The sequence below is a fragment of the Eupeodes corollae genome, chromosome 3, assembly GCF_945859685.1.
Source record: "Eupeodes corollae chromosome 3, idEupCoro1.1, whole genome shotgun sequence".
In the NCBI taxonomy this organism is placed as follows: Eukaryota; Metazoa; Arthropoda; class Insecta; order Diptera; family Syrphidae; genus Eupeodes; species Eupeodes corollae.
The window spans coordinates 67,055,611-67,082,221 of NC_079149.1; the positions used below are offsets into that span (position 1 = coordinate 67,055,611).

At 31.7% G+C, this 26,611-nt stretch overlaps 1 protein-coding gene across 6 annotated transcripts in view; it reads left to right on the forward strand.

Annotated features, from left to right (window-relative positions):
• LOC129950092 (protein dead ringer) overlaps nt 1–26,611 on the forward strand; it is an 86,543-nt gene that overhangs the window by 22,325 nt on the left and 37,607 nt on the right. For 4 of the 6 annotated variants that reach the window (XM_056061898.1, XM_056061895.1, XM_056061899.1 and 1 more), the window contains exons 2-6: nt 7,577–7,743; nt 7,794–7,971; nt 8,072–8,339; nt 11,206–11,306; nt 24,432–24,504. In XM_056061898.1, the coding sequence (XP_055917873.1) occupies nt 7,577–7,743; nt 7,794–7,971; nt 8,072–8,339; nt 11,206–11,306; nt 24,432–24,504 (787 nt within the window). The remainder of the gene's footprint in view (nt 1–7,576; nt 7,744–7,793; nt 7,972–8,071; nt 8,340–11,205; nt 11,307–24,431; nt 24,505–26,611) is intronic. The other 2 variants (XM_056061897.1, XM_056061900.1) reach the window with 1 other exon arrangement.

Consider the following 26,611-nt stretch of genomic DNA (forward strand, 5'->3'; position numbering starts at 1 on the left):
GATCATGTCAACAGAGTTAATTCATTTGTTTCAAAATATTAAAAATATTTGAAACACCAATTCAATCTCAAAATAAAAATAAAAAAGTTTTAGACGGATGGGATCCTAGGACTAGTTGTATCGGTTGTAATTGATTCGACGAAATGCAGGGTTCCAATTTGTTTTTGTTAGAACAACGTATCAGACGTATTATCTGACATATAAATAGATAAACAGGGTATTAAGACAACCTGGGGATAATCTACATACATTTTTTTGTTTCTCTAAAAAACATACACAATACAAAAATCGGCTTTTAAAAATTAGTGTAATATTTTGTGTGTCCAAAGTTGTCATTGAATTACTCAGGATACCTTTTGTTTTCTTTAGTATCCAGGAAATTTTGAAATAAAAATTTCATATAAAAATATTATAATAACGTGTTTTTTTCTAATAGAATGGAAAAATATTTAAAATTAAGAAAAAAATAATAAAAGCTGTTCAAAAAAAGAACTTTTAAAGTGAGACTCAGTTACTATTAATTACCTATCCATTTACGAAGATACCATTAATATGTAATTTCCATTGAAATTTGGTATTCGAAATTTTCATTTTAAATTAGTGAATTAAGAAAGACTACATTTCTGATATCCTTGACCCAAAAAAAAATAAGTCGAACAAAATTCATTCGATCAAAGACCGTCTTCTGATCTGGTGTAAACAATTTTTGTCAATACATCACAAGATCTAAACGAGCAATTATAAGGCCATAAAATTGTTTGATAACCTTTATATTTCTGTCCTCTATAATGAGGTTCATTTTTGTTAGCTATGAACTGAAACAATAAATATAGAAACTAACGCATAGTTAACTCAAAGAGACCTTTTTTTTTGCTGGTCAACGACCATACTCGAATATCGGACGTCGTAGATCGAGAAAACACTCTTGACTTGTTTAAAGGAAGAGCTCCTAAGAGAAGCGTTTGGCAATACGAAAAAGCCAACTGGGACGGCCTCAATAATTATTTTAGGATCTTTAACTGGTCACTATGCTTCCTCGGTAGTGACGTTGACGCCAGCGTTTGATTCCCCTGGGAATGAGAACTTTTATCCCGAATAGGGTTAAAAGCATCAGCTTTAAAGAGGTTATTAGGGTCAAAGAAGTAAGTTCCCGTTGTTTTAAAGTCAACCCAAATGAGGAAAACCGGAATAAGTTAAAGCAAGCCCATATTCGACGGACCAAATTTATACATGACCAAAAATTACGGAAACAAATATTGCAAAGTCCCAAATGGTTGGTCATTTGTAAGAAACATGAGGAATTCTTCCTCTTCCTCGGTTTCTAGGTCGTTGTTAATGACACTCCATTTGTTAGCTCTTTAGAGAAAGCTAATCACTTTGCAGTTCGCCGCCAATTTAACGCTGCCAGTGAGTGTTCTCACTCCGCCTGTACTTGAGCGAGTTAGTGATTCTATGAGGCAAATCTTTTTTCGCACTCGTAGTATAGCGAGAGTCCTAAAAAATCTCAAAATTAATTAATCCGCTGGTCCGGATGGTATCCCCGCTATTATTCTGAAGAGATGTTCTTCAACACTGGCAAAACCACTGCGTAAGCTTCCCAAAAAGAGCGAATCTTTCTCACCGTCTTATAACCGAGAGATCGCACTTACGCCCCTTTTTCCCAAGGTCATGGAAATGCTGATTAATTATCAGCTCAAGAAATATCTCGAAGATCAAAAGCTTCTTAATGACCGACAATACTGTTTCCTAGCAATAGGTCCACTGCTGATCTCATGGTTCATCTCACCGAACAGTGGAACAAATCTTTACATCGTTTTGGAGAAAGAAAGATTATTGCACTTGATATTTCAAAAGCATTTGACAGGGTTTGGCATCAGGCTCTCTTATCGAAAATGCGTGCTTTCGATTTTCATGAATCCCTCCTTCATTGGATTAGTAATTACCTTTCGAATCGTTTGGATGGATTTAATTGTGAAAACCACAAAATAAATGCTGTTGTGCCCCAGGGCTCTGTTCTATCTCCAACACTCTTTCTCATTTTTATTAATGATCTCTTGTCTGCAACTTCTAACCCAATACATTGTTTCGCTGAAGATAGTACTCTTAGCTTTTTATATTCATTTTCACATTCACACCCCTCTTCTTCGGGTGTGGAACTGCAACGACAAAATATCATAAGCTCATTAAATTCCGAGCTAAACAGCATTGTACAATGGGGAATAAAAATGGGGAATAAATTTAGATTGATTGGTGATAATACCATCATAAGATCTTTAACGTCTTTCAAACATCGTCGAAAGGTTTTTTGTCTATCCCTCTTCTACCTTAATTTTAATGGGTTATGCTCTAGAGAAATAGCTAATTGCATTCCTCTCCTTAAATAGTTCAACTAATACTCGCGCTTCTGGGAATGCTCATTAATATACCCTCGAGCCCAACTTCGGTCGTACTGTCAAGTACAGAGATTCGTTCTTTGGCCGTACTATGCGAATGTGGAATGCCTCGCCACACTCTGTTAACTGGGAATGCTATTAAATATACTGTTTTGGGTATTATTTTACGGTGTTTTGTTAAGGGTTAAGGAATTTGGTGACTTGATCATTAAATAATTCAACTCTTTCAAATCGAAAAGTCTTGCAAATCTGAACACACGCAAATTTTTTAAGGTACTTGTTTGTCCCAAATCATAAAAATTATTAACATTAACTTTTCAGGCTCTAAGCCTGACTTGAGAGAGAACTTTCAAAAAAAAACTAAGCTAATTTATCGCAAAAAGCAATTATTATTATTTTTATACAACGTAGCGTAAATGATATCTTTTAAACAAAATTTAAATCGAAAAACCTAATACCCATCCACGTTTTTTAAGAGTTTTTATGCATAATACAAGTAATTTACTTTAACAAATCAATTTGATTGCAAACGAAGACGTGCATGGAAATAAAGCAATTTAATGCACCCAGGTATAGAGTCATCAGCAAAGGTTAATTACAAAGATAAGAAATATATAAATTTATTTCATTTGTTAATGCATTATTCCGTGAACGGTTGGTACATTTTTGTTTTATTTCGATTGCAATATATGTCAACTAACCTCTATAGTCGGCATTAATGCGACAACACTCATAAATCAATGCTGTCATGAAAACATTTAAAAGAATAATAAGACAATTTATTTTATTTTTAAATGAAATATTTATGTATAGATATAGAATACATAATAAAACACATATGTATGTATGTAGTAGCTGTATAGTAACGATCGTAATTTATTTAAATAAGTATCGGACAATTTTCTTTGTAAACATTAAAAACTAATTAAATTATATTAGAATTTTTATATTCAGTTCTTATCATTTTTTTGTGTGGTTTTTTTGTAGAATTTATTTAATTTAATACAAATACTTTTTACGAGTTTTACCCGTGTGGTTGTTAATTTTTCGCTTTAAAGTTTTGTTTGGAAGGAACAAGCAAGTATTTAAGACAAAATAACTATTGATAACAAAATAAAAAAGTAAATACAAAATATAAATAGTTTAAAGTTTAATTTATTCAAATAAAATTGAACATTGGAACTTCGTTAATTTCGTATACCAAAATATCGATTTGAATGCATAATTTTAATAGTAAAAAGTTTAATTCTAAACAAAACATAAACCTATTTTTTGAATATCAATCTTTCGAACTTAATTGTTTGCTTGTTAATCAAAAAAGGATTTTGTATTTAAAAAATAAAATAAGCCAATTATAAAATTAATTTAAAACTCTATCTATTTAATCTCGATTTTTTTTGAAACTTTGTTTTTAAAAACTCTAATTTTCTTCCCTCACTATAATTTTCTAGAACTCAGTGTTAATTTCCAATTGAGTTTATTTCAAGGACCTAGATCTGGGTTTTATAAAACAAAGTGTTCATGAATAATTTACTATTTTCATAGTTCCCTGTAAGATTGTTTGTTTCAGATTCTGGAATTTTGTCATTGTCAGTTTTGATTTTTCAATAACTATAGATATTTTTTAAATAAACCGAGTCTAAGAACCTTATTTCTTTGAGTATTTAATATTTGGCCTATGAATTAATTCAGCACATAACGTTTTCAATTATGGCTCAGCGTATTTGAAAATAAGGACCATCAAGGTATGCCACAAGCAGTGGCGAGCATTAAGTGGAAACACTTAAGATAATTCTCACAAAACTTTTTGTTTTACTAACAATTATCATAATGCAAGCTGGTTTTCGTTAGGGCTTTTCAACGGTTGAGCATATTCTTGCTTTATCGAGTATTGCTTACAAATTTATCCAAAAGAAAAAGAAGATGTAGGCTTGCTTTATCGACTTAAAAGCTGCTCTTGATCTACAAAATTTATAAATATCTACGAAAAATTTGTATGTAAAACTTATGCTACAGTTCGGGATGGGTCCGAGGTTTCAAACGACTGCAGGTGTTCCCCAAGGATGTATCCTCAGCCCAATCTTGTTTGCCCTCTACATTGATGATATTTCAGATAATTTACCCGGTGGAGTTTATTTTTCTGATATTCGTATAAAAGTTCTTCTTTATGCGGATGACTTTTTTTTATAATAAGCACACACTCATGTGTGACACTCCATCATTTTGAACCTCTTTGCTTCTATACCAAAGTACATAGACTACACTATACCTAAACCTCTATTTGGAAAAAACTTCCAGGTATCCATTCCATCCAGAGATGAATGGGAAGACAAAAAACTCCTGGATAACAAAAGTATTCATTTTTATACAGATGGATCTAAGACAAATGAGGGAGTGGTGTGTACTCAGAAAAGCTAAATCTAAGCATCTCATTCCGCCTCCCTAATCATTGTAGCGTTTTTCAAGCGGAAATTTTGGCGATCAAAGAGGTTCTCTCCTGGCTAAGAGAAAACGTGATATCAACTTCTGATATCCGCATCTTCTCTGACAGTCAAGCTGCTATCAAATCCCTTGACGGTGTCTCGACCAAATCTTTGACGGCCCTAGATTGTCGATCGTCTTTTATGGAGATGGCGCAGCAATTTAACATTCACCTCTGTTGGGTGCCGGGCCACAGAGACATCATAGGTAATTGTAGAGCCGATGAACTCGCTAAAAATGGAACCGTCAAACCTATTTCACCTGAAAGGGAGAAGATAGGTATACCGATAGCTACATGTAAACTTATGCTAAAAGAAACAGCTTTTGCGATAGCAAATTCTAGGTGGCACAGCTTACCAACATGCGCAGCCACAAAACTTATATGGCCTTCACTGGACCTAAAGCGCTCTAAAGACTTGTTATCTCAAAGCAGACTTCATATTAGCTCTCTAGAAGGTGTCCTTACAGGACACTGTCTTATAGGTAGACACGCAATACGACTTGGCGTAGCCTCAAATGACTTCTGTAAGAGCTGCATGGACGAAGAAGAAGAGGAAACAATCTCTCATCTCTTATGCACTTGCCCTGCTCTTTCACTCAGACGCAAACTTCATCTGGGGGACTACTCTTTTGATAATCCCAGCGAACTAGCTAAAAAGGATATTAAATATCTTCTTCGCTTTATAAAAAGCTCAAAATGGTTCTACTAGTTAGAAGTAATTCTCTAGATTCATGTGGTATCACAATGGGCCTTTCTCTTGGCCTAAGTGTGTGGATTCTAAATCCGCAGCCACGTTAACCTAACCTAACCTAACACACTCAAGGTGATATTACTACCCTTATTATGCAGAGGCACAGTGTGAGCACTAGAACGATGAGAGAGGGTTTAAAAGGAGATGTTGGTGCACATTGGTTTTGAACTCCTGAATATTGCAATGACTAGCAAAAACAGAGTGTGATAAGGTATTCAACATTCGCGTAGTACGGCCAAAGAACGAATCTTTGTATTTGACAGTACGGCCGAAGTTGGACTCGAGGGTATACTGATAAGCATTCCTAGAAGCTCGAGTATTGTGGTTGAACTGTTTAAAGGAAGGAATGCAGCTGGCTATTTCACTATAGAGCATCAACCTTTAAAATAACAGTAAAAAAGTGTGAGACAAGTTATGCTAGTTATGGTTATGCTAGCGGAAAATCAATTTCTATCCAGGTTCAAATCCAAACGTACTGCAATATCTGGGACCTTAAAATAAACTCAACTCAGAGAAAACAAAGATAATAGTATTTGAGGTACGGAGTTGTAGAAGGTTGAGAGAAGAAAGGTGGTTCCTTAACAACCAACCTATTGAAATACGAGTATAGTACAGGAATTCAAATATTTTGGAGTGTTGATGTCTGCTAACGGTAGCTTCCATAAACATTTTCAGCGTAAGAGTAAAGAAGCTAAAGTAGCTCTTAACATAATGTGGCCAACTTTCTTCTCAAACAAAAACATAGACTAAGGATCTAAATACCGAGTTCTCCAAGCAACCATTAACACTTGTTTGTCTTAAGGTATTCAAGTTTTTGATCACACCTTTTTTGAAGAATTTGAGTTGATACAACGCCTCTTTTTCAAAAGATTATTTCGGTAACCCAATTCGACTCCAACCTATGCAATTCATGTTGAGTCTGGAATTGCGCCGATTTAAATTAAAAATTTTAAATTGCATGCAGATTTTCTAACAAGAGTGATGAGTAAACCAAGTTCAAATCTTCACACATCTATCATGAAGGTTCTTTTAAGAAAAGAAGCATCGCCATTTAAGGAGTGGATTCAACTTACCCGATTGCATAATTTTTCTCTTGAACTGAACTTGAGTTCAAATGACTTCCTTAGAGTAAAATCAAAAAATCCATAAATGGGAAAGTAGAAAGTCCAAACAAAATAATTAAGAGGTGAATTATATAATTGTAGCATAAAAAGTGGAAAAATTAATTAAACGTTTGCTAATCTATGATATGTTTTAATCTCGTGACATTAAGTGCTTTATGTTGATAAAAAGATTTAATGTTACATGAATTTTTATATTTCAATCTAAGAAAGCTATCGTTTCGTTTAAGTCTTGCCAATTATACGTTTCCATTTGAATATTTTGCAGTCCAGTTGTGAAGAGATAATATTCATTCTCCAAAACGACTTAGATAGCATAATATATATTTATAGATATGATATTGAACCTTAAGTTCACCTTGTAAGCTCTAATTAAACCATAAATTAATTAAGCAAAAATAAATGGAGGTTTTTGCAACATCGCACATCTACCATGTCCAATTGCTTTATATTATTGAAATATCCATTCGTTCCTTTGTCACGTTACATTCTCTGATTAAAGTGCATCACCGGGGCTGTCAAAACGCTACTAAACCATATTTCCTTTCGCACACCATGCGTTACCAATCTGAAATTATGAACAAATGGCACTCGATTGAATCGCAGCAAGCATTTTCATGTTGCACAACAAAATTAAACTGCTCCAAAGAAACGTTGACAACGACGAAAGTCAAGTTGATCTGCATCATGTTCTTATGCTCCAAATGCATAATCGGAATTATAGTCTAGCTTGTTCCAATAAATGTACCAATAAATCGAAGCAATAATTCCATAGATTGTTCTGGATGCGTTTTAATATTTCTCTTCCTTCTTCATTCATTCATTGCAGTCGAACGACGAACACTCTGAGGACGACATGAGAGACTGTGAATCAATGGATGACGAAAACACCAGTCGATTAAACACCTCAATGGTCAACGGAATGACTATGGACTACGTAGGACTCGGAGGTGGCAGGAGCCCCGACCAACAACATAATACAGAAATTCCAATGAGGTACGTAGTTGTCTATTGTAGCATTGAAATATGATTCATAATGTATTAAGGCCGACTTCGTGTCCATATAGTCATCATGGACAGTTTGGAGCGAATCATCCACTGGGCGCTCTGGGAAACTTCATGAGTATGGGTGGCCTCCACAGCATACCAAACCTACAGCAACAGCACAATGATGTGTTGGAGAAATTGAAGATGCAAGTTCGCGACATGAAAGTGGGCCTCATGGTGAGTTAATTTAAGTTTTTTTTTACCAATTGTAACATAGTTATTTTAAAAATGTTTAAAAAATGTTAATAAAATATAAACAAAAACAACACAAATACAGGATCAAGAGTACCCACCACATAGTAACTTTGGCTCAAATGTCATTCCAACACCCATAAATACGGCATTCACAATCCCGCCAACTTCACACAACACATTCAGCCACTCCCCGCAGAATCTATCGCAGCAGTCACCACAGCCTCAACAACCCTCTAGCTTGCTGTCATCAACGCAGCAGCTTTCGCAACAGTCTCAACCACAAACGAGTTCCCAATCGATGTCAAATGGTTTCTCGTTTACATCACCCTCAGCACCAAGCACAAAAGATGGTAAGGTTTCCTTAAATGTTTGATTTTTCCGTAAATAAGTTTTCTAGTTTTTTAATTTAGATTATTTTGATTTAGTAGAAGAATAGGATTATTTGAATTTTGTGTCCAAAATTTTTTAAATATTGGGTTCCTATTGAGTCGTAATATTTTTAGCCATAGTCTTTGTTATAAAAGTAGAAGGTTACATTTAAGTTTGAATCCATCAACTCAACTCAAGTCAAGTCAAGAAATATTCTAGTTTTCAATTTTATTAACTTCCCATAGGAAGTTATTATAATGGGTCCGATTTGTCAAATTGAAAATTTTGACATTTCTCTACGTTTTAAGGTCCCTAGAGTCGAAATAAAAGATTTTAAGAAAGATGTTCGTACGTCCGTACGTTCGCGAAGTTTTTTTCGTCGTCCATAGCTCAAGAACCAGAAGAGATATCGATTTCAAATAAATTTTGTTACACAGATAATAAGGCAGAAAGATGCAGAAAGGGCTCTCAAGCAAATTGCATTTGTGTTTTTTTTTACCATAGCAGTTTGAAAAAAGGTAAAAATGTTGGTTAACCCTTAATATCTTACGAACAAAAAACGCTAGGGACTTGAAATAAATTGTATATGATATATTTTAAAGTGATATCAAAAAAGTATACTTTAAAAAAAAATCCATTTAACGGTTATAAATCAAAAAAAAAATGTCACCTCCAAAATTTTACGACAAAAATATGATTTCATCTCCAAAACAATTTTATGCAACGACAAATAATGTTTTTGACATCTGACATTTATAAAAAATAAAAATCTAAAAAAACATTACTCAAAGTTGGTATTAAAAAAAACATTACTCAAAGTTGGTATTGGATATCGATTCAAATATCTTTTCAAAAACTTGAAATTTAGGCTTATTTTATCTTAAAAGAAATGTTGTTTTCAACATTCTGAAAAATGTTGAGAAATATCGAATTGACAGTTTTTTTACAAAAAATAAAAACCTCAAAACTTTGAGATATTGGCTTTAATTTACTTTTATCTTTCAAAAAATATTGTTGTCAACATTCAGTAAAATTTTGAAAAAAAATCAAATTGACAGTTTTCTTACAAAAAATTAAAACCGAAAAAAATTAACGAATGTTGGTAAAAAATGATTTTCGACTCAAATATCTTTTCAAAAATTTGAGATAAAAGCTTCTAAATAATTTTAACTTATAAGAAATATTGTTTTCAACATTAGGACAAATTTTGAGAAAAATGGAATTAACAGTTTTCTAAAAATAAAAAATAAAAACCTAAACAAAAAATAAATAAAAGTTGGTAAAAATTGATTTCGACTCAAATATCTTTTCAAAACTTTGAGATATTGGCTTAAAACTACTTTTATCTATTTCAAAATATTGTTGTCAACACTCAGCAAAATTTTGAGGAAAATCTAATCGACAGTTTTTTTACAAAAAAAATAAAAACTTGAAAAAAAATTAGCAAAAGTTGGTAAAAATTATTTTTGAACTCAAATATCTTTTCAAAAATTTGAGATTATGGCTTCCAACTAATTTTAACTTATAGGAAATACTGTTTTTAACATTTGGAAAAATGTTGAGAAAAATTGAATTTACAGTTTTTTTTACAAAAAAATAAAAACCGAACCAAAAAAATCATTAAAAGTTTGTAATCATTAATTTTCGACTCAAATATCATTTCAAAACTTTGAGATATTGGCTTTAAACTAATTTCGTCTCTTTGAAATATTGTTGTCAACATTCAGTAAAATTTTGAGAAAAATCTAATATACTGTTTTTTTTACAAAAAATAAAAACCTAAAAAAAAACAATACTAAAACTTTTTAAGAATTTACTTTCCACTCAAATAGCTTTTCAAAAATAATAAAATATTGTCTTTTTATTTCACAGAAAATATTGTTTTCCTTATTAAGTAGTTTTTCTTTTTTATAAAAATCCAACACTCTGTTCTTTCATACAAAAATAAGATCTACAAGAAATAGTACGCAAATTTGGTAAAAATTGATGTTCGTTTCTTGATGATTTAAGAAATGCTACTAAAATTGGTAAAAAATTATTTTCGACTAAAAATCTATTTAACAAAACTAGACAAATATTGTTGGTAATTTTAAAATTTTTAAGAATAATTCAACTGACAACTTTTTTGACACCACACGATAACCCACAAACTTTTAAGCAAAACAAATTGACAGACGGGATGGAAAGTTATCAGTGCGTGGGTCGCATCCCAACCTCTTTCTTTTCGAAATAAGTTCCTTTCATGATTAATTTTTGATATTTAAAATATCCTTTTTCACACAACAGTAAAAAAGTAGTAAAATAAATTCTTGCGTCTAGAATTTAGACATATAATTCAATTCACTTCCATAATTCATTCAGAATGTCTTAACATCTTTATTTTCCTCGATTCAATTCTTAAATTTAAATTAAAATTATTTTAATTTAAATTTATTTATTTAATGGGTAATTGTGTATACAAGATTTATTTAACATTTTTTGAAGTTAGTTGGAAAGGCTTTCAAGACTTAAAAAACAAATCGTAAGTCAGAAATTAGGTCCTGTAAATGTAACAAAATTAATTTGTAGGTAAATTTCAAAATCATAACGCGATCTACAGGGTTTTAATGAAAAGTGGTAACCTATAAAATATATAAGAGTTGTGAAATATTATATTTATTGAGTTTTCTTATTTTATTGAAGGTTCATAGCTAAAATAAAATACATTTTTATTGAAATGCAATTTTTTCTAATTTTCGTTAAAAAATTCTGTCAAAAATATTACGTGAAAATGTTTTATCTTAAGTTATAAATAAAAGACTATTAAAATCTAATGATTTTCGTAACTTTATGTCTTTTTTTATTTAGTTAACCCAGCGTCTAACTCATCGACATCCAGCGAAACATCCAACTCTTCACAACAGAATAATGGCTGGAGTTTTGAGGAACAGTACAAACAAGTTCGACAGGTAAGTTATGTTTCGTTTTTTTCTTACAATCTACAGGAATTTAAATTATTTTAAATTGATTTTTGGAATTAAACAACAGTTAAAAGTATATAACTTGTCAAATTTTGACTTATAACAACTTCATGGAGTGATTTTTTTTCTTTAAAATATGTTAAGCAGTTGCCAGCTGTGATAAAAGTTAGGATACAATTTAATAGGTAGCACAATAGTGTGGAGCAAAATGATGCTGCCGGGGGTATGTGCGGATTTATAAAGTGTGTTTTTTTTCTAAAGTATAATGACTTAATGAAGGTATTGTCTATTTGGCACATATTAAGCTGGGTTCGACGAACTTATCTATATAGCCTTATTTGTTCAGGTGAAGAAATCACATTATGCTTTTTATGTTTATTATATTTTTATAAAGTTTTTTAGAACACAAGTATGAATGTTGAGAAAATATGGGTTAAACATGCACTATTAACTATTCATTTCGAAAGATTGTTAGAAGATAACATATATGCATAAATTAAAATGTATTTTTGTGATCTGAATAAATTAAAGCGTATCTATTTTTATTATTGCACCTTGTTTGAACCAATACTCAATTTTTCATCAAAAGGTTTCTTTCTTTGTGGGCAGGTTAACTTGTATTTTAATTTTACCACACACCAATTGAGATCATAAACCACACACAAAACCCTACCTTTTTATTACATTTTCCAATAAATCCGTTCATACTAACACCAAGTCATCTTATGTATATTGTGTTGGACTTCCTTTACAAAGCAACCTTTTTGCATATCTATAACACTATAGCACTAGCAGGATTATCAGATTACCACTGCTCGTCAAACCGTGCAGGCGGGCGTTGCGGTGGAATAAAAGAACACAAAAATTAACGTAGGCCTTAGCAATCGAAATATGTATATGTACGTACAATAAATCAATCCTGATGTAAACTTGCAATGCCAAGAAGGACATCTAATCCGTTTAAAATATAAAATCCGAATTCAAATTGCACCCTTTAGGTTCATTATTTCATCGAAGAAATAGATATGTTCTGTACAGTGTACATAGCTCACCTGCTGCGGTGATATTGACAATTTTCTTCGACTATTCTTTCGGTCTTTGTTTTTCTGTTTGTCTGTTTTGTAGGTTTTTATTCTGTAAACACCCCCAAGCTAAAGGAAAAAATTAATCCCAAATTCATACATTACTTCGTAAGATTTCATTAAAACTTTATGGATTGAGTAGCTGCTAGGATTCCCATGAAAATTCTTACATTTTAATACCTCCTGTGCAAATTAAACGTACTTATATGTGTATGGTATATGTTTATGTATAGACATCAGACACTCTGGGAACAACAACCTCCTCTTGGTATAGTAATCATTCGTCTTAAAGTGATAAAACTCAAAGGACGAAGACGGATAAATAAATATATACGATTCTCCTTCCACGTATCACACAGGTGATAATTTCATTAGAACCGAACTCACAAATTTCCCTCGTGGGCAGATAATCACGTTGCACTGTTTTTATGCAACACTTTTGTTGCTCACCATTATAATTAGTTGCAATTAAAAGCAGGAGAACTATAGCAATAGCATCAACAAGTTGTGAGTATTCTCAACTGTGGAAAAAGATTTTTTCAAAAATTAACACTTTGTCTTCATTTAAAAAAAATAAAATATCTCGAATGTCGGACCCTGCTTCTGCTTTATGGACGATGATTTTCTTGTGTTTTGTGCCCCATCATAATACCGGAGACAGATGGTTTTGGCTGATAAATTCACAACGCTTTACAAACAGTCAAAAACAGAAAACAAAAAAGATGATCCCTTACAGTTATAGGTGTGAGCGAGCCAGTGGAAATGCACTTGAAAAGGACGTTAAAAATTAGTCTCGGTTCTAAATTTAGAAAATTGCCATCGAAACATAAAGATCAATCGACACATTAATTTATTGGAAGACGAAGAAGGCACATGTGTATATGTTGGTATAGCAAGACGGTACGGGACGAAATACATATATTTACCCGACTATAGATTCATTATCACATGTGGTATCCTTAATTTGTAACAGAATGGCGACATTTAAAACAACGTTCTTGCATTAGCTTTGCATTTACGAGTTGTTGTAGGTACATGTGTATCATAATAACAATCCAAAATATTTTGTTTTTATTTTTATAGAAATATTCTTGGAAATGCATTTTCCTGAATGTGTACCTACTATATAGGAGAGTTATTAATTTGAAGAAAATATATTTACATGATGGCTTCAAGTTTAAGGGCAGATTAATTTGTTTGTATTTTATATTTTTCAATATTAATGGATTTATATTTTATTTAAAAAGAACTATTATATTTTCGCTAGTGAATTGAAAGTAAGACACAAAATGAATTTGTTTAAAAGAAGTGTGGTATCGGAATGAGTTAGAATTAGAAACGCATATATCGCCACTGATTCGTAATCGGGGGTTTTGCATAAAGATATTGGGAGCATATCTAAAACCCAAGTCTATTTGAACTGGAGTCTAAATTTAACATCTGGGTTAAACACAGCTGCCATTCATAAAGAAATTGGCAGCTCTGTTTAGTGTTTCAGGTATATTCTACTACAATTCTAACACAATTTCACTTAAACTTATATAAAATGGCTTGTAGAGGGGAACAAAATAAAATGCATCAGCTGAAGAGCCAAAATCTTTGAAATCCTTTAAATTATTCTGTTTGCTGTTAGTTGAGAAATTGTAAGTCGCACCTTTTATTGAATTTGGATCTTCAATATTTAAAAGGTCAATCATAAACATGACAATTTTTTCTCAAATCAATTCCTTTGATACAAATCGTTCTCATCTATTTCAGAGGGGTCGATTCCGGTTAAGTAGAGCTTTTCTTTCCTGTTAGGTGGTATCATTCCAACATCCAGCAAAATATCAATATTTGCCTAAATGTTTTGACATTTCAATTTTTATTTTTAAATTCTCATAGGAAGTTATTGTAATGGGTTCGATTTATCAAATTGAAAATGTTGACATTTCTCGACGTTTCAAGATCCCTAGACTAAAATTTTGTAGTTTTTCGTAAAAGAGAGCGCTCACGAGAGACTAAAATATTTCCCAACCAACGAATTTTAGCTCAAGAAATTTCTTTGGGCTGATTTGTGAAGTGTCAAATTTGATAGAACTTCAAATAAATTGCTTGCTTTTTCTGTCACTTATAAAATTAAAAATATTTTCCAAAGAACAGCAACAAGATTTCAATTTTAAAGTTTCAATCTAATCAAGTTTTTCATTAAAAAAAATGGACCAGCATGATGTTGCTTGAAGTTCATGTTGTTTTGATTTTTCATTTACATAAAAAAATAAATAAAATCTAAACACGAAATGAAACGATGATTTTTCAAAATTTATATTTTTTTGACAGTCAAATTGTGGGAAAAATTTGTTTTGTCCGCTTACTTTTTTGTAGTTTTGTCTTTTTGTGAGAGAATTCTTTCCGCCCTCTTTAAAATATCTCTTTTTACGAATTTTAGTCCAGAAAGTACGCGACCGGACCTATTATTATTCTATAGAATGTCAGAAATGTATGTCAAAAATCGTACTTCTTGTTATGAAAATAGTTTATTAGGGGTTAGAACTTTGCTTTATTAAACTGAGTTATATGTATGTATCTAAAAGTCTTTAAAACTCAATAATAAATGTACACTGAAATTGTAGAAAGTGAAGGAATGCTCGAGTTGTGCATATTTTTTAAAACCAAATTTTAAAGATAAACCAATAGTTATTAAATCGAGTTTTAAATTGATTTTAGACCTTTGTCAAAGAATTGGCTATAAATGTATTAATTTAAAAAAAAAAACAAATTGTACTCTACTCTACTTAAGAAGCCACTTTTAAAAACCATTGATCATTACAAACATGTATAAGTTTGTACCATAAGAATTTGATTTTATGGCTGAAACACAAACACGCTTTAGCTTCGGCTTCGTCTGCGTTACGTTGGGCCTGATTCGAGGTTACTTTAAATGAAACTTCCAATATGACATTTCTAAAATGGAACTTCGGTCATTAGCAGCTGTTATTTTTTCGCAAAATAAAAAAAGTATGAGTTTTAAAATCGAAAAAATTTAATTTATCGCAGAAGTAGCTTACACAGCCTATTATAACCAATAGGAATCCCTTTTTTAGAGCTGTCAGACAAAGCAAATTTGAATTAGAGCTTCCGTTTGGAGTACCATTACGTTATTTCCTTACGATTGTCAACTGAAACGTGAGATCGAAGGTTCATTGTGTTGTGATAGCATGCATTGAATTCCTATGGCTGAACTCGTAATCGTCAGGCGAAGCCGAAGCTGAAGCGTGTTTTTGTTTCAGCCATTATTGATTTTCAAGTAATTATTTGAAATTCGCTAATGCAATAGATTTAGTTTCCAAGTTGTTAAGAATCATCCGACTGTGAATCAAGATTTGCGACAGTAAAATATTTCCTTAATTTTCTAACATTTTTAAACTCATAAACTTGATATACGAGTACCACCATGATAAAGAGGTTATTCACTCGGGGCGCTTGTTAAAACCGCAAAGAGAAGAGCAAAAATGTGCAGTTCCATCAATTGCTGCCGTATACTCACCTGATCTGAACATCATTGAAAATATTTAGGGATGGTTTTTGAAGAAAAAAATGTTGTTGGGTTCGAAATACTGTATGTACAAAATACTGCATGATTAAAATGCTGTATCTCAAAAAACTGTATATCAAAATTTTGTATTTTAAAATGCTGTCAATTTGGCTGAAAAATAAAAATCGTTTTGAAAGTGTAAAAAAGTGCGCAAGTACAGCAATTCGACCCTCTCTCAAAAAGAATCCTTAATTTCTGCAATAAAATACCTAAGCTTGGCACTAAATTTCGTTAAATAGTTTTAATAAAATGCTGTGTGATTCAATTTCTTATAATTCACAATTACATTTTTTGTATCTATTCAATTGACACACACAAAATTGATTTTTTTTTCTAATAGAGAGCCTTAAATGTGGGCGAAAGAAAAACTAATGGTTGTTTTAAATAAATCTTTTGGAAATCTTGTTTTATCAATAATCATCAATATTTGGAGACAGTTTCCAACAAATCCTTAATCATATGTATGTTTATTCAGTTCACGAGGAGTGCATGTATTAAAAAAGATATCAAATGTAAGATAATTGATGTCGATATTATTCTATTCAAGCTTAAAGTGAAAAATCCTTTCCAATTTCAGCCAAAAGATTTATCAACCAATAAATCTGAGCCGAAATTAATATTTTCCACCTTAAAGGTCACAGTTATTTACTACCTAATATGGCATCTGTTTTTGTATATAGGTGAATGTAAATGCATAAATTTACATTTAAACATAGGCAGTGAATCGTACCGAGTGCAAACCTTTGATGTATATGACACAGCAACATAACTAAATCAACTCAATTTTCAAGTATCTATTATTCGCCCTTCATAAAAATTAGGATGTACCTACCCAATAAAAACGATGTCATTTATACATAACTTGCACAAACAACAAACAACCCTGCATAACGTGGCAATCAACTTTAACATCCTTCCATAAAAAACAACCATCCTTAAATTTACTATTATTCCCATGTTTGCATCTATTCTTTCATCAACAATTAACATAAGAACGACAGAGACAGAGGATATTTTATATTTAAGCTGATGTCATTGATGCGACGACGTATTATTTGAAATATCATTTATTATCCCTCTTTGAATTAAGAGGCAGAAACGAACTCCCGGAAAGGCCGGTCGGCTGTTCCTGACCTGGACTTGAATTCGTCCTCGTCGTTGACGTTGTCGATATTACATATTTTGTCTTTGTCGTCCCTGTATAACCTTCCTGGAAAGGATCAAATTACATGCTGTTGCTGCCGTAAATAATCTCCATATATCTCTGTTTTATAAGCCCTATTTAGAATACGCATTCGAGAAGGGACAATTACACTATATGGGATTATGATTGTCCTTGTATGTATAACTAAACACGTTGTCTATATATGCGGCTTTATTTTAATCCTCGATATGCGTATGACACTAACACCACCAACACACAAGCAAGCCCAGCACAAATACCTAGCTCAGGGGGTTGTATGTATTTTTTTTCTATTTCAATTATGCATTGATTGGTTTTTCAATTTTCTATTTTTAGTTTATTAACGGTTCTTGATATCGAAAGATCGTTTTTCTCGAATATCTCTATCGCTGGCGTCGGTTTAATTTGATAAAGAATAGATAATCGGTAATCGAGTCCTTAATTAAAGGATTTTGATGCTCTCGTTTTTTTAATAAAAAGTTTTTTTGATTGATATTTAAATTATAAACAAACACAAATAAAAATAATAAAAAATGTTACTAACAGAGGATCAAGTTCATGAGGTAAATACAAAACTGGATTGGACCTTAAATAATTGTAGTGTTGCGTGATAGTGTTGCATGCATCACTAGGTATTCAGTGTTGTTGTTTCGATGTGATTTTCGTGTTTGTGCCACAAATTATACCCTTTTAAAAGATCATCATCAACGAAAATGTATATACATCAGCTACTGGATTTTGCCACAAAATTGGGAGCATTTTTCGATGCAAACTTAAACGTTTTTATCAGACATTCTTTATAAATTGAGAGGATTGTTTTTTTGTGTTATTTTTGTATTTTGGGTATTTAATCAAAAGTTGTGTTTTTCTTTTTGATATAAAAAAGGTATAGTTTTTTGTGAGTTCTATTAAAAATAATCGGAAGAATTGTTTTGGAGTTTTAAATAACTTAATATTTTTTTTTGTGCATCGTTAACTTTTTTTAATTAAAATAAAATGAATACATATTAAAATTGAACTTTTGATAACTGTTTCAAAAAGAGTTTTGAATATATGCAACTGAAGAGCTATACAACATATTTGCAAAATATTGTTTAGTATATTTAACCTTGTTCGCACATTTCATTGAACCTTAAATAAAACTAACTCATGTCATTATTTAAGTGTATATATAGTTGAAGAAGAAGAAATAGCTATTACAAACATTTAGCACAAATTAATAAGTTGTACTTTATCACTAACAGCAGTTGAAACATTAATTTCTGGAGTCAGAAAAGTAAAAATGTCAAAAATTGCCTTTTTTAACAGAAAAATTCTAGCTAGAAAAGTGAAAAAGAAATTGTATCCTAATTTTAATATAAACAAACTAAATGAGAACGATTTGCATAGCGACAAAACTTAAGAAAAATGTCAATCAAGGGTGGATCTAGACTTTTAAAAGGGGGGGCTGTGTCAGGCGCTTAATATATAGACGAGTTTTTACTTGCTGCTTAAAAATGTTCTTTAAAGGAGGTTTACAAAATTTAAATAACATAATGTGTCTCTTAACCTTAAATGTACGCTCAAGGCCTTAAGTGACAATTTTAGTTATTAAATTATTTTAGAACGCTATAGTCCAGCAAGGTATATAGTCTACCAATTTTATTTATTAGACTTTCTTCATATCAAAGCTTTCCAAGATTGTAACAGTTTTCTAAATATGTCATATTTAAGAAAAAAACACAATATTTTAGAGGGTTTTTATTGCTTTCATGGAGAAATGTACGAAATTGTTTTGAAACATTGCTTTCTTCCCAAAAAAAAATATATTCTTTTTTGTTACCATTTATATTAATGGAAAAAACGCTACAAAAATTCAAAAACCCAGGAAATGAGAGAATCTTATATCAATAATTTTCTGTTTTTTTTGACGTAGTTTTTTTCGGACTTATTACTATCACTACTAGTCGGCTAACTTGTAGATTGGAGCTGATGCTTAATCTTAAAGCAGTCAACAAAATTTTAAAATTGTAGAGAGAAAAATGTTTGGTTCTTGAATTTAAGGAAATGAGTACATTTAAGTACATAATTTCTCTGAATAAAAAATAAAAACAAACTAAGGTAAGCAAATAAGCTGAAAAGAAACTTTTGCGTAGCAGTCACAATTTACACGTTTATATTCTTGAAATTCGTGTTTAAATCTCAGCTCTTGAACATCTAAAGCAAATTCAATTCAAAATGTAGATGTCTTTAATTTGTTACGATTTTAAAGTTTTATACAACAGAAAATCAATTTTGAAAGAAATATGAATATTGCCCGGCTGCAAAACCTGCAAAAAAAATTGTTCTCAAAAATTTAAATGCTATTAAAAAAATAATGACATTTTCGATCATCAATTTGAAAATTTGGCCTTCGACAAGAACTTGCATTGAAAGACAATATTATTAAAATCTGTTGATTAAGTTCTTGAGAAAATTTGAAAACAAAATAAAGAGCAATACCAAATTATGTTTTTCTAGTAGAAAGAAGCTGAAATTAGAGAAAGTTCTAAAAAAATCTATTGGTTGATTTCTGAAAAAAAAAATTCGAATTTACACCAAACATTTTATATTTTAGTATTAAAATAAATAAATTGGGTGGCGCAACAGTCCGTTGTGAACCAGGGCCTAGTGACTTACAACTCCCAACCTTTCCTGTTTTGCGAGTAATGTTGTCAGGAATGGAAGGGACCTACAATTTTACACCGAATCCGCATAAACTAAATAAAATTAAAAAATCTTCAATTCATTTAAATGAACAGTCCAAACAAATTAGAAGGGAGTATAAGTTTTTGAAAAAATGTTTATACAAGTAATGCATCTCGTCTCTAGAATCGAATATTAAGAAACTCAACTGGGATTCCATCTAGCATGACTTATAATAATGTGCTGTGCGATGATATTAATATAATGTGCAATATCTTCGAGTCGTTTTTTCAATCTAATTTTATCAATCTTAAATTAGACTATGCTAACACAATAAATGCAGATCCTATGGTTGATCTTGGTAATTTGCAATTATCTGTAGACAATGTCTTACAAGTACTTTTACCTCTTGAAAAAAGTTTTTCTATTTCACTAGATAATATTCCACCAATTCTTTTAAAACTTGTACACCACTTTGTATAATGTTTAACCTTTCTTTAAGTAATAGTGAGTTCTTAGATGAATAAAAAACTCTATAATAACTCCCCTTCATAAATCAAGTACAAAAAGTTCAATTAAAAATTCCAGACCAATTGCAAAACTGCAGGTAATTCCTAAGGTTTTCGAATCTGTAGTAAAACACAAATTAATTGTATAATCTTATTCACAATAACATTTCAGTTTACCAACATGATTTCTTAAAAGTAGATACACTACTACAAATTTATCAACATTTTCAAACTTTTGTCTATCACAGATGGAAATGAGTTCTCAAGTCGACACTATTTACACTTATTTTTCAAAGTCTTTCGACCGCGTTTAATATAGTGTGCTCTTAAATACAAAACTAGTGATAGATGGATTTCACTCTCAGCTCCTCAGCTCAGGATAAAGACCTATTTAGTAGTAAGAAAACAGGTGAAAAAAATTGATAATGCCTCCTCTAATGAAATTATAAATTTTCCGGGTATTCTTCAAGGTAGTCTCCTTGGACCACTTCTTTTTATCATTTTTTTTAACGACCTACCATCTTACTTTTTTTAAATGTCTTCTATTCGCTGACGATTTGAAAATATTTAGTTCCATAAATTCACTTAATGATGCAAGAAAAGTTCAAATTGATTTAAATAACTTAATTAAATGGTGTAATATGGACAATGGGCTATATTTTAACAATAAGAAATGTAGCTTTGTGACATTTTCTCGAAATTAAAGTCCATTATATTATAATTATAAATTTGAAAACGACATTTTACAAAGACCTGATAGCCATAAGGATCTAGGCGTAATCTTCGATTCTAAAATGAATTTCTCAAATCACATAGACCATGCGATCTCAAAAGCAAACTCTGTGCTAGGGTTTGTTTTTCGAAATTCAAAAGATTTCGAAGACCCGACCACTTTTAGAATATTGTCCTGTTATATGGAGCCCCTTTACCGCGTCTAGCATTAGTCGTATAACAAAAGTTCAAAAAAGCATCACAAAGTTTGCCTTACGAAAAATATTTGGTTATTCAAAAGTTCCATTTTATGAAATGAGGTGTATTTTAATTGATCTAAAACCTCTTGCTCAGATTAAAAGATTAAACTCAATACTTTTTACTTTGGATGCCTTGAATTTTAATATTGATTGTCCAGTTTTTTTATCTATGTTTTTTATTTATGCGCCTTCTAGAAACTTGCGGCCTTGTGACTGTGATTTATTAAATTTCCCTTACCACGATACTAGCTAGGCAAAGTATAATCCTATCATAAGAGCTTGTATAGATTTTAATGAATAAGATTTTGCAATTGATTTTAATATTAATAGAAATGTTTTGAAACATAAATTAGTAAATTTGTTATAATGCTATAAGTAAATTATGTATTTTATTTTTATGTTATGTATCATAATTATTAGTCTAAATGGAGTGTGTAACTTTTAGGACGAACAAATAAATAAATAAGTGTTTACTTCCAAGTAAGTGATATGCTCCTGAAAATTTTACTAAGTTTTTTGCAAATAAGCTCTTAGCTGTTAAATAAGTTCACAAATTAAAATAGAATTTAAACTTAAGCCATAAAATGCGAATTAAAAAAATGCGTATTGAGAGTGCGGAACTATCGTGTGAAATGGTTTTTATTTCATTTCATTTTTCTTCTTGCCGCATGGGGGGCAAATGGACATTTCAGTTCACAATAGTGCACATTTTTTAACTGTTATAATTATTTTAATTTAAAGTTAAATTCAATATTTTTTTTGTATTCAGATTTTAAATGTAGTAAATTCATTTTATAAAAATTCGTATTAACGAAATAGCTCCATTTTAAACAGCGTGGTTCTTTTGAGCCAAATTTCAGGGTTTTCCGAACTTAGGTCGAGTACTCTAGATATTATATAGAATATAGTTTTATTATGGAATGCGATTCTATGGTTTTCTTTTTCCTTCTCGTGGACTTTGCTTTAGGACCTTTTATCTTTTTTTAAACATTGGTATTCACATTCCTGTGGGTATTTATTATTACCTTAAGTTAATCTACTTTTTGGGAACCCGCAGTCCGGTGCTTCTTTTGTCTTTTGAATTCTCGATCGAAATTTCGCACCATCATATTCCATTTCTTTGTTTTGAAGTTGTTTCAGTTTAATTGGAATTGAATTCTGTTAATGTATTTTATCTTATTAACAACCGCAATTCATAAAATGGGGCAGGAATATATAAAAAGCTATTAAATACATAGGTACATAATACTATCCGCATTATTTGAAAGAGTTTGAATTTTCATTTAAATTAAAAAAAAAATGTGGATGGCAGAGCTGCAGCAGCAGCAGTCGTCTTTCGTCGTTGTTGTTCGGAGGCTAGGTAAGCCAAATCCATCACATAAATTCGCCCGTACATAAAGCTGTGATGGGCGGATTGACGCCCTCATAATTCGCAATGAAAATAACAATATACATACATTCATATATTTATACATTTATACATACCTAATATAAAAGCAATGGAAAAGAGGTGAGGAACTATAAAGGAGGTAACATCATAAAAGGGCCGTTTCCAGCCAACTTATAGGGTCTGTTCCGTAGCCCTGCGGGCTATAGCACTAACAAAACTTCCTTTACCAAATATGAACTACAACTACATGTACATTTAACGTGCATACCATATTGTGATTGGATTTTTTTTGTTTAATAAGTTTTGTTTTTAATTTAAATTTATGAAGGATATACGTTGGGCTACGCGACGATGACGACGACGACGGTGAGGTGGCGTGGCAGCGACGATGGCGGCGGTGAATATTGTTAGACGCTGTGCTGCGATGGGCTTTGCAAAGACGAGTGCCGGCCGGCTGGCCGTTTTATGCTTCCATCAATTCAGGTGGATATGGCCATAAATCCCTGGGAGGAGCGAACTCAAGCGAACTTCATGTTCAGTGTACATATACACTAACACTTGAATATACCTTCATCTGATCACCATCAGGACAGGAGAGCCATTAATGAGTGGCACAGTGAATGGCTTGTAATGTAATCAGGATTAAAGCTAAAGGGGTCCAGTCCGACCAGATATATGAACATACCTAAACGTATAGGTATAGAGAAGTGCCGAGTGCGCGGCATGGCTTTTCAGTTTATTTGGAGTTGCGTGATGGGCGTGGTAAATTGGAATCAATCAAAACCGAGGAACATATGGTTTTCTAGGTTATAGACTTGGCGATTTAATGCATTTCGAGAAGTTTGAATAATCGCGATACTACATCAATCTGTTCAAATCGTGCACAACATTCGACGGAATATAAATTCGCTTACTCTCCAACAAAAGTGATTAAGAAAGATATCTTTAAGATACAAAAATTCCATCATGTGCTGTTTTTTTTCTGTTATTTGTGTCTCTAAGATTGAGATTTGAGATTGAGCAACAACTCGTGTTGCTTTGTTTCTGTTTATGTTAACTTCAATGGACAAGAAAGTCAAAATATTTCATTTGTTTCCTCTGTCTGTTATCCGACTGCAGCAGCACAATGAAAATGATCAATAGGTATCACCTCATAGAGAGTCTCCATTCTCTATATAGCTAAGGTAAGCCGAATGATACCTACCCTATGTGAAGACACTATTGTGGAAACGTTTTTGTTTGCTTATAATATACTTATTTTACTTGCCCCGGGCTGGAGTGGTGACGAGGGATGGTGTGTGTTTTTATGTGAACTCATTGAGCAGTCGGAGCGGCCGGCGCGGCGGCGCATGCCCTTTTCAAAACCCAGGGGTGCATTGTTACACCTTAGGTGTTTAGGGATTTACCGGGCGATTATATTACCACAAAAGAGGGTTATCGGCACATCAAATCTGCCAAAGCGAACAGAAGATGAGGTCCACTCTTCTTCAATAGCAAGGTCAGATTGGTGTTGACACAAAATGTGACGTATAGTTTTGTAAAACTAAATACATACCATCAAGGGTAGGTATAAGGCGGTTGTTAGGGGTTTGTTATATTCCAATTAGTAAACACGATATTATTATCCGGTTATCTGGTTCGTAGAATAATTATTGTATTTTTTATTTTCTTGAGAATATAAAAATATCTATTATAATGTAATTTTATTTGTTTTCCTTTTCTGTATCTTTTTACCATTAGCTCTATGAAATCAATGATGACCCTAAACGCAAAGAGTTCCTGGATGACTTGTTTTCTTTTATGCAAAAGCGGGGTAAGTTTTTTTAATCTCACTAATTTTGATGTAAATTGTAGAAAAGTTTTTTTTTTTTTTTTTGGGTCTGGGAATATTATGTTTAAGAGATTTTTAAAGAAGCATTATAATTTTGTTCTGAATTGGTGTATTTCAAAACTGGAAATTGAAATTAATCGAGAAACTATTAAGAATACCTAAGCGAAGTACTTCAGTAAAAAGTTGTTATTGAAAGTTGTAATGTATGTAATGCACATTTAATAAACCTGACAAACCTATACAATACGGAGTGAAATAGACAAAGTGTTTGTGAGAAAGTGTTGCAGTTGACAACAAACAAAATGTGTTTTCTTACTCTATATCCAAATATTGCCCTTAAGATGATATCACATATCTTTGAACTAATTAAACAAAATGATTATTTCTTACGTTTCTACTGACGCATATACATACAACTAAATTAATTTATCACTGCCATTGTCATTTACATTTCCGAAGTTAAAGCTCGTTTACCCAAGTTCCAGCGAAATAGTTGTGTCAAATGTAAAATTATACTTTTTCTAACTTTTTTGATACCTTAAGTTTGAATTCGACTTTGAAATCAACCTATAACGTCGTGGTTTTTGAAATACTTATTTATATTAGACCTTTTGAGGTTATCTAAATTCGTTGATCATGTATTTTGAATTTCGTTACGATTTTCAAAATCTTCAAACCCTAACTTCAATATTTAAATGCTCATTAGCTGTTCGTCTTCAACTACTTTCAACAACTTTAACCTTAAAAGATCGCTTAAGCATTTATGCTAAAATGGTTCTTAAAAAAACACCCAAAAAGATATAAAAATAATTTTTAAACTTATTTTGAACTCGGAGTCTAAAGGTTAAAGGTTTATAACATTAAGTTCTTAGAATATAATAAAAAAATATGATAATAATATTGAGAACAGATATTTCTGACTTTGAATACATATAAAACTAAAATCGGAGTTTGGATTCCGAAACAGAACTAACAATTAACTCAATGAATTATTCAAAAACATAAAAAAATACATTCAATGTTTTGAGATGTACTAAAATGATTTAAATTGTATCTAGAACATTGGTATTTGTCCTTTGCAAAATTATCATACGATTTCTTGTCGAAGGAAAGTTGTGTTTAAACTTAGTCTGAAAAACCCCGTTTCTGATTGTCTCTAGCATTTTTAAAGAGAATTTTTTTGAAAAACCTGATATGAAAACAAAATTCAAGCTTGAAATTTGAATTCAAGACATCTTAATCCTTGTGTAGTTTGTGTGTGTATTTGTCTACCAATATCATATCAATCAGGAATTATAAAAGGTGATTTTTTAGCTATTATCTCTTCGGCAACACTGGTTTAGAAAGCTGACGCACGTTTCGTGTTTTGTTTCACTGTCAAATATCTTCAGTTTGGTCTATAATTTAACCATGAATCGTCCTACAAACCATTAACCAACAACGCTTGCAAATCATTGAATTTTGTTTTCAAAATGCGTGCTCTGTTAAGAAAGTTTATCGCGCGCTTCTTCCATTTTATGGACTGTTTAATCGACCCACTGCAGCGGCTGTTCGGGCTGTTGTGACTAAATTTCGCACTAAATTTACATTATTGGACATAAAATCACAAACACGCTTACGTAAAGTGCGAACTGAAGAATATATATCGCAGCTGTATCGGGCAGTGTTAATGATGACCATCAATATTACCAATTCGTCGCCGTTCGCAGCAATTGGGCCTCTGTTACTCAACAACGTGGAAAATTTTTCGGAAGGATTTAGGTGTGTTGCCTTTCAAAATACAGCTGGTGCAAGAATTGAAGCTGAACGACCTACTGCAACTTAAAATTTTTGGTGAATGGGCTCTTGGAAGATTTGCCGAAGATCCACTTTTTAAAAATTGTGTTCAGCGACTAAGCTCATTTTTGGCTCAATGGGTACGTAAACAAGCAGAATTGTTGATTTTGGAGTGAATATCAGTCAGAAGAATTGCAAGAGCTTCCAACGCATTCATAAAAAAGTCTCAGTTTGGTGCGGTTTATGGGCTGGTGCCCTTGTGGGATCATTAAACCGTACTTCTTCAAAGATGATACGAACCGTAACGTAACTG